Source organism: Maniola jurtina, chromosome 23 (assembly GCF_905333055.1).
Source record: "Maniola jurtina chromosome 23, ilManJurt1.1, whole genome shotgun sequence".
NCBI lineage: Eukaryota > Metazoa > Arthropoda > Insecta > Lepidoptera > Nymphalidae > Maniola > Maniola jurtina.
This window is the reverse complement of record NC_060051.1, coordinates 5,017,142-5,025,156: the sequence shown is the minus strand read 5'-3', so window position 1 is coordinate 5,025,156 and position 8,015 is coordinate 5,017,142. Positions and strand designations below refer to the sequence as shown.

The 8,015-nt window shown below is 33.4% G+C and overlaps 1 protein-coding gene across 3 annotated transcripts in view; it reads right to left on the bottom strand.

Moving 5' to 3' along the window:
- Positions 1 to 2,075: 2,075 nt before the first annotated feature.
- LOC123877329 (ankyrin-3-like) overlaps positions 2,076 to 8,015 on the bottom strand; it is a 161,937-nt gene continuing 155,997 nt past the window's right edge. For all 3 annotated transcript variants that reach the window (XM_045923966.1, XM_045923968.1, XM_045923969.1), the window contains one exon: positions 2,076 to 4,872. In XM_045923966.1, coding sequence (XP_045779922.1) covers positions 4,842 to 4,872 — 31 coding nt within the window. In that variant the 3' untranslated portion in view covers positions 2,076 to 4,841. The remainder of the gene's footprint in view (positions 4,873 to 8,015) is intronic.

The window sequence follows — 8,015 nt, the reverse complement described above, 5'->3', positions numbered from 1 at the left end:
AAATAAACAAAATCTGCGTCTTCTTATGCAAATATGGTGCCAATGACTTGGACAGACAGGGGAGCCAACATAACGCCATAGGAACTATTCATTGAAACGATACCAATGTACGAAGGTCATAACACAGTAGTCCTGTTGGTGTTCACCTTTAGTTTCGTATGGCCGCAGATACATCTATAAGTTTTAATCACGTGACTAGCTTACATGATTAACTTACGACTTTACTAATGTAAACGCTAAGAGCGTTTTAAGTAAATTTCTAGCCAATTATTTATGTAAGCTACTTACATGAGTACAACTACAGGTGTAATTGCGGTCTAAAATTAATGTAATATTCCTAATAAAATTGCGTTTAGACAAGTAATCTCAAGTTTGGTATTAAATCAAAATATCAAATACGCAAATAAACACTTCTTTCGGTACAAAGTTATGTCAATTATATTTTCATTTATCAGTTATAGTAAGTATGTTGATATAGTTAATAAGATTAAGTATATAGAATAAGTAACTATGATATGAAGTGTCAATTGTAGCTTTAAGTTATGTAGGTGTAGTAGGTATGCGACAGGTCGAGATGGCAATCGCGGCAAGAGGCGGGGGGATACTCCGCACACCTGCACGACACCCGTGTTACCCTGCACTGGGTTAGCGCGGGGGCTGTGCGGGTGTGCGAAGCGTCCCCATCCCGATTGCCATCACGACTTGTCGCGTACATTATTTTTTAAGCTTTATTAAAGAAATATTTCAATAAAAATTTTTTTGCCAATTTTTTTGAATTCATTTCTAAAATGCAATCTAAAAAGGTTGAGCATTTATTTTGAAAGGGCCTTGTATTTATAAAATAATTGTATTATGTTTGTATAATTTACCTATACTTAAGTGTTTTCTTTTTTAACGTAGGTATCGGCCGCCCAATAAACCTTATCTATAGAATAAAGACATATTAGCAGATTCTCAATACATAACTGCTAGCTAATTTTATCGTCGTCTATTCCGTTCTGTTGGTAAAAAATCCGGTCTGTTCTTACTGCTCGGTTTAAACTCTAACCGATCGGAAACGTAATATTGTAGAGATGTACCATAAGTTTGTATGCCTCCACATTTATTATTAATTATTCCGTTATGTTAGACTGTTAGTGCGATTATTCGAACAATCCGGAAAAAAAGAATGATACCTACCTAAGTGTATTCTCAAATACAATCTACATACTATCAGGAAAGTTTCAGTAAGTAATGCACTTAGTTATTTTTTTCCCTCGGATTATCTGACAATCGCTCTAGCAAAATAACGGAATAAAAACCTATTACGTTTCCCATCTGTTAGACCGAGCATTCGAACAGACCGGATTTCACTCTCAGATTGTTCAATCAATTGAATTACCAGTCTAACGGATTGAAGAACGGACTAGACGATCTAATTGTCAATTTTCAGATAAAGTTTATTTGACGGTTTGACGGTTGCGAAACGATGGAATGTGATTTGTAGAAAAGTTACCACAAGAAAATCAAATAGATGGAGTTTAACCTCTTTAACTTGAGCCCCATTAACTCGAAATCCTCTCTAAGACAAAATAATTCATTATTATTTTTCTTCAACTCGAAAGTTACCTACTTTCCCTTGAAGTTCGAGTTAAAGAGACTCCACTGTAGGTCAATTTAGGAATAATTAATAGTGTTATATAATTTTTCTTAATTCAAAATATTAGGTATTTTAAGTACCTAAGTAGAAACATTAAGAGTGTAACTCTTGAAATATGAAACTTTGTATTTTATTTTATATACTTACAGTATTAATAATGATTGTATGGAGCCTTATTAACGAATTTATTTGATAAATGAATTGAATATTTATATAATACCTTTCATATGCACAACTAAGTGTATGACAGCCATTTACTTTATATTGATGTATTGATTGATACCTATTGATTATATTTACAAGTGTTCAAATAAATTTTAAATATATTCAAAATGACTTTTTTATTTTTACTTTTCATTTTTCTTAGATCTACCTTCGTTTAGGTACTATTTACCTACCATAAATATGATTTGGAATAAAACACATAACATTTGTATTGCAATAAAATTTATTACTAAAAGCAATAAATAAGGTGACAATAGACTTTAATAATAAATTAACAAAAGTTTAACTTTATACATAAAATCTTCATTATATTTTGGCATCACAGTACATTCAGAAGTTGCAGGCATTTTTAAAGATTTTTATTCATAATTCAAAGACTTAATCGACAGTTTCTATGTGGAATACAATATTTTTAAACAATATCAAAATCCTCTCTCAATATTTTAATATTTAAAGAATTTCTATCACCATAATAAAAGGTAACTTTCATCTTTGAATAAAAAACATCGATAAAATTATTTTAAAAGATAAATTAATGCAACACCAAAATATTATAGTACAGAAATCACAAAGAGTGTACAGGACAGTAGTTAATTACACACATACCGCTGGTTTCGGGCCGTGTTGGATTGAATTCGGCGGCGTGTGTGGATCCACAATATTGTCGTGTGTATGATTAATATTTTGCAAAAACAAATAGATTTTAAATCATTGATATTTCGAATTACATTCAATATTTTTGTCCAACACACGATTAAGAAGTTCACAACTCCACAAAGAACATTATTAATATAAAAAAGATCTTTTATAATATACATAACGCCCAATATAATCATTTCAATCATTCACATCAATATATTCAATGCCACATTACACTTTAAAGCACCTCTTAAAACAAATTATATGTAAAATATACTATTTTTTGATGAATTACGTGAAACATATAAAACAGTCAAAAAAGGCCTTCTTGGCCTCTCAGGTGGGCAAAATTAGTGGATATTCAATATTATACTCGCAAATCGCAATAATGTTAATTTCTTACTTTTATGCAGCGAAAACTGTAATACTTTTCTATTTAGCAAACCTAGAGTTTGCGTCGGTCAACCATACTTAACTACTCAATTAGTATGTAAAATTCGCCAATCCTAGCACGGTTGTGCGTCAAAAATAAAAAAGTTAGGTACCTACATAATTTTTTACATTTCTAAACATTATAGAATCTTATTTGTATATTATGATCTTTCCAATATTATATAAAATATATAGATTGTAATTACAGAACTGTTTAAATATTTTTTTTTATATTATTGAAGGTAGTTTTGCATTTGTTGTGTCAAAATTGTTTTGGCGAATTTTTCATTTCACACATAAGATTAATAGGGGCCTGTTATGTATGTAGAATAGATGCATATCTACTATTAGGTAGGTAGGTATTCAATTGGGTATTTTCCGACGTTTGAATTTGATAAATATTATTACTTTATTATAAACTAGGATGAAAATAATGACGTAAGCTGAAAAAAATATTAAAATCCAACAAAGATTTACAAAGTTACAGGCATTTTGGAGTGGGAAGGTCTTCTATCCCTTTCTCGCAAAACGAAAAATTGAAACCGCAGGAAGCTACTATGTCTACGTCAAAATGCTATTATCGCTATCTCTGTCTAATCTGAAATATTTAAATGCTTATAACTTTTTGTTATTTGATCTATTTAATTAGTTTTTTCAGTTTACGTCATTATTTTTATCTTAGGTAGTTTATAATAAAGTAATAATAAAATTAGAGTAAAATACCCTATTGAGACTTTCAAAAAAGATGATATAAATCTAATGGACTCATATTACCTACATCGTATCTAAACGACGCAAGAACCAAATAAATTCAGGTACATGTACATCATTCTGACGCAAATTCAGTTACATGCCATATCCTAAACAAAATTTATAGGTCTAAAAGTTCTCTTCAGAAAGTAAAGGGTGATCGTCCATTGCGACTTTTTGCAGCGATACAGTCGCAAAAAGGTCGAGATACAGTTATAGCGATGTGTCGCCAGCCCGTTGCGTGTAACTTGCTACTGTCACGATTTAAGGCCGATTCACACCAATTGCGTAAACGTGACAAGTGCGTAGTGACGCGCGTAAACCCCTAACACACCGGGTTACGCATACGTCCACCACACGTGTGCCATGTTACATACAGTTCCATACATTACAACGCAACAGTACGCGCTACGTCTACGCTTCCGCAGCCTGTGCGAACGAGCTATTAATCGCGTTCAACATATACGCGGCTGTATACTTATATAAGTATACAGCTTCTTTCTTTCTTTCTGTATCGCTAAAAAATTCGCCGTGGGCGTATACCTGAGACCTGACAAATTACAGGATTTGTTTACAACCGAATAGCGCGCATTGTATCATGATCACTCTCACTAGGTTTCTAGGTTCTTATCATCATATTAATAAATATATTTCGCAAATAGCCTACGCTTATACAATCGCCTGGTATGGCTTTGCATTGGGCTGTTTCTTACCAAACGACTAAGGTTTCTTAATTCATAATGTACAATGTACATAATACTAAGGATTATTTAAGTATTTTTTTATTAAGATACTTTGACTAATCTTTAACCAAACTTCTTTTCCTCGCAAATGAGGAATTTGCGATTTTGATTTCGAGTCATAACTCGATGGGATATAGAGCAAGTAAGTAGGTATAGGTATTGAATACAAAACATTATAGTCTATCTGTCAATTATTGTTATTTACTTTGACTAAAAATCTAGAAACCTACGATCGTTAGGTAGGAAAAGCCAAGGAAACAATCTTAACGAGTATTTAATTAAATCTAGACAACTTCCTATGCATTTTATATAATAAGTATAGTTAGTATAATGTCACTTATATCTAAAAAATATAACCTAAGTACTAGGTATATCTGTCCGTGAAAGTCTTGGCTTGGAGATTTCGTCAGTTTTCACGGATTGCGGCGTAGTTTGGAGAAAAAACTGTAAAACAGGAAAATTAATGAATAAACTCCAAAAATCTAGCTCAAATATTAGGTAAGTACAGGTACCTATTCTATTACATCTAAGTTTTTGCTATCGACCTAGGATCTAAAGGACGTAACTCAAAGTAAAAAGGAGACTTTCTTGATTCACCCATTCAAAGCCGCATATTTCAGTACTGTAAATGCGAGAGACGTCGGCAGCATCGGGTGCTCCATAAAAATGTATGAGTTAAGGTCTAGTAGCGCCACCTCTATTGATGTCATTAACATTTTTATGTTGCTAATGCATCGGTGTGTCGACGTTACGCACATTTTTAATAGGTACAGTAGAGACTCTATTAACCAGACTTAATTGTAGTCGTAAGGCATTTGGATAATCGAAAATCCGGATAATTGTATGTATGAAAGAAGCCATTTTTGTACATATTAATTACACATAATGTTAGGTCTTTTAAAAAAAAACAAATCGAACTAATCAACAAAAATCAATGTCTATTCAAAGAATAAAGATACATTTTCGTACGTAGGTAGGTACATATTATGTGTCTACTTACAGAAATATTTTCTTTAATTTAAAAAATACTTATTGCAATCTTAATCATCTTTAATAAAGTTTAAAATATTTGGTAATTGTGATTTGGCGTAAACAATTGGTCCGTTGGCCATCCGGATAATCGCGAATCCGGACGACTGAGGTCCGGATAATCGAGTCTCTACTCTGAAAAATGCGTTGCGAACACCTCTTGCGGGACCTCTCGTTGGGTTTAAAATTTTAAATCCATGACCCCCCTGTTACCTGCTGTGTGATGTGTGTCATGTTTTTGACTGAGCGTGCAATGCTGTGGTGCCATTTTCATTTCGTGGTTACCTACATTACTTCTAAAATAGGTAGTATTTTCATAGTAGTGACGTTTTTGGGCATAACATAGATATATCTAAAAATATTATTATACTATATCCACGGAAAGATGTTAGTACCTATAGGTAGGGCAGACGGCTCTATCTGTTACGTAATCCCATACAAATGACAGAGACAAATATTTCAGTGGGCGTCAACCATTTTGAAACACCAACCAATCACAAACGAAAATATGTCTACGAATTGAATTTCGAATGATTTTTGAAAACATTTTCAAATTGAATATCGAGTGTTTTTTGAAAACATGTGTGTTTGGTTGGTGTCTCAAAAATGGTTAACGCCCACTAAGATTTTTGCCTCTGTCATTTGTATGGGATTACGTAACAGAAAGAGCGCTATATTAATTTCTTTCCGTAGATATATTTCCTATTTCCAAACCCAAAAAGAAAGCTAGATAATCCAATATTTCTTATTTAATATATATACTTTTAGTTGTTATCTGTTGCTGCCATAATATAACGGTTTTGTTGGTAAGAATAGTTTTTTTACTAGACTTTGAGACAGCAGAATTATCAACGTGGATGGAAGGAATTATTTAATGTGTAGGTACTTTGATAATTAAGAAACACTAGTGGTCTTACATTAGCCACGAAAACTTGGATGAAACTATCGGGATTTGATAAATGTCTTCTCTAAACAATAACTACGACACACATCGATGTAAAACATAAAATGAATGGCGCAAAGGAACTTACCGAAAGCGCGCGTGCTCAAGATGCAATGTCGCAAGGCTGTGCGTGACGTGAGATGGTGCCCTTAACGACTTCAAATGCTCGTTCATAATTCACAGAATTCTAAATAAGGCAATAGAAATGGTATCTGCTATTCTTCAACACCAGAATGACGCCGATTTTTAGCATTTCATAATATTTGAATGTGGCAAAAAATTGACTATGGCGACCAATCTCCACAAAGATTAGCCATCTACGCGGGAGATGTTATAGAGGACAATTGTGTGCGCAAATTGCACTATCCATTTCTTTACTCTCTCCGATGGGACGGGAATCCGACGCGAACGGAGAGATCCGAGCAGGACCGGCGCGGCGCGGCGGCTTACGCACTCCGATGTACGGACGCTGAAGCATATCACTAACTTCCCAACTCTGGGCTAGCACTCAGAGTTTATTGACAGAAAACCCTAAACAATCTCAAGCAATCAAAGCAACGTTAACTGTAATACTATGCTAATCTCTTTTTAAATAATACGCACATAATATGTTTCACTAGTCACATACGCGGCGATAGATACCACTTCTATACCTTCTATTTGGAATTCTGTGCTCCATATTTTGTTCGACAATTAATTTTTTGCTTAGATTATAAAATTATAGTAGGAATGTAGATAAGGTCTTTTGGGCAAAACTTTTTTGGCAGATTGACAGTTTCTTAAGATTCTGAAGCTGTGTGAGGACTGGATACCAGTTACCAACCTACCCATTTAGGTGAAGACAAGTCCTACCAAATGCCACAATTTTTTCAAGATTTCATTAATTCTAAGACTGACTTGCAATGTACGAGTCAATGCATTTTTGTTTATAACTTGGACTTGAGCTAAAATTGTAATCCAGTAAAACCTTTGTTTAGTAGGTAGTCATCAAAATATTTTATTTTTAAAATCCTAGTGTTAAATTTTTTCAAAAATAAATCGTTGCCACTGTCAAAGCCATAGCTAAAAGCCAATCAAATTAAAATAAACACTAAATACAACAGATACAATAAATAAAAAGCCAAAATGATCGAGAACATTTTCGTATAATATCTTACATTAACATCTAACAGAGAGACACAAGCAAGCGGGCGCTACTCTCGCAACAGCGGTGTGTCGGCACCAGTTACTTTAAACATCAATTTTAAGACCACACAAACTACTACCTTTTGATCAGCCGATACTTACTTACTCACCCATTTACAAATGTAATGTGAACTTTTAAAATACAGGGTTTTTTTAATTTTCGTAGTTATTTTTAACCCCCGACCCAAAAAGTGGGGTGTTATAAGTTTGACGTGTGTATCTGTGTATCTGTCTGTGGCATCGTAGCGCCTAAACGAATGAACCGATTTTAATTTAGTTTTTTTTGTTTGAAAGGTGGCTTGATCGAGAGTGTTCTTAGCTATAATCTGAAAAAATTGGTTCAGCCGTTTAAGAGTTATCAGCTCTTTTCTAGTTTTCTTGTAGAAAAGAAGGTTGGATAACCGTTAGGTTCATAATATTATGTCAATAG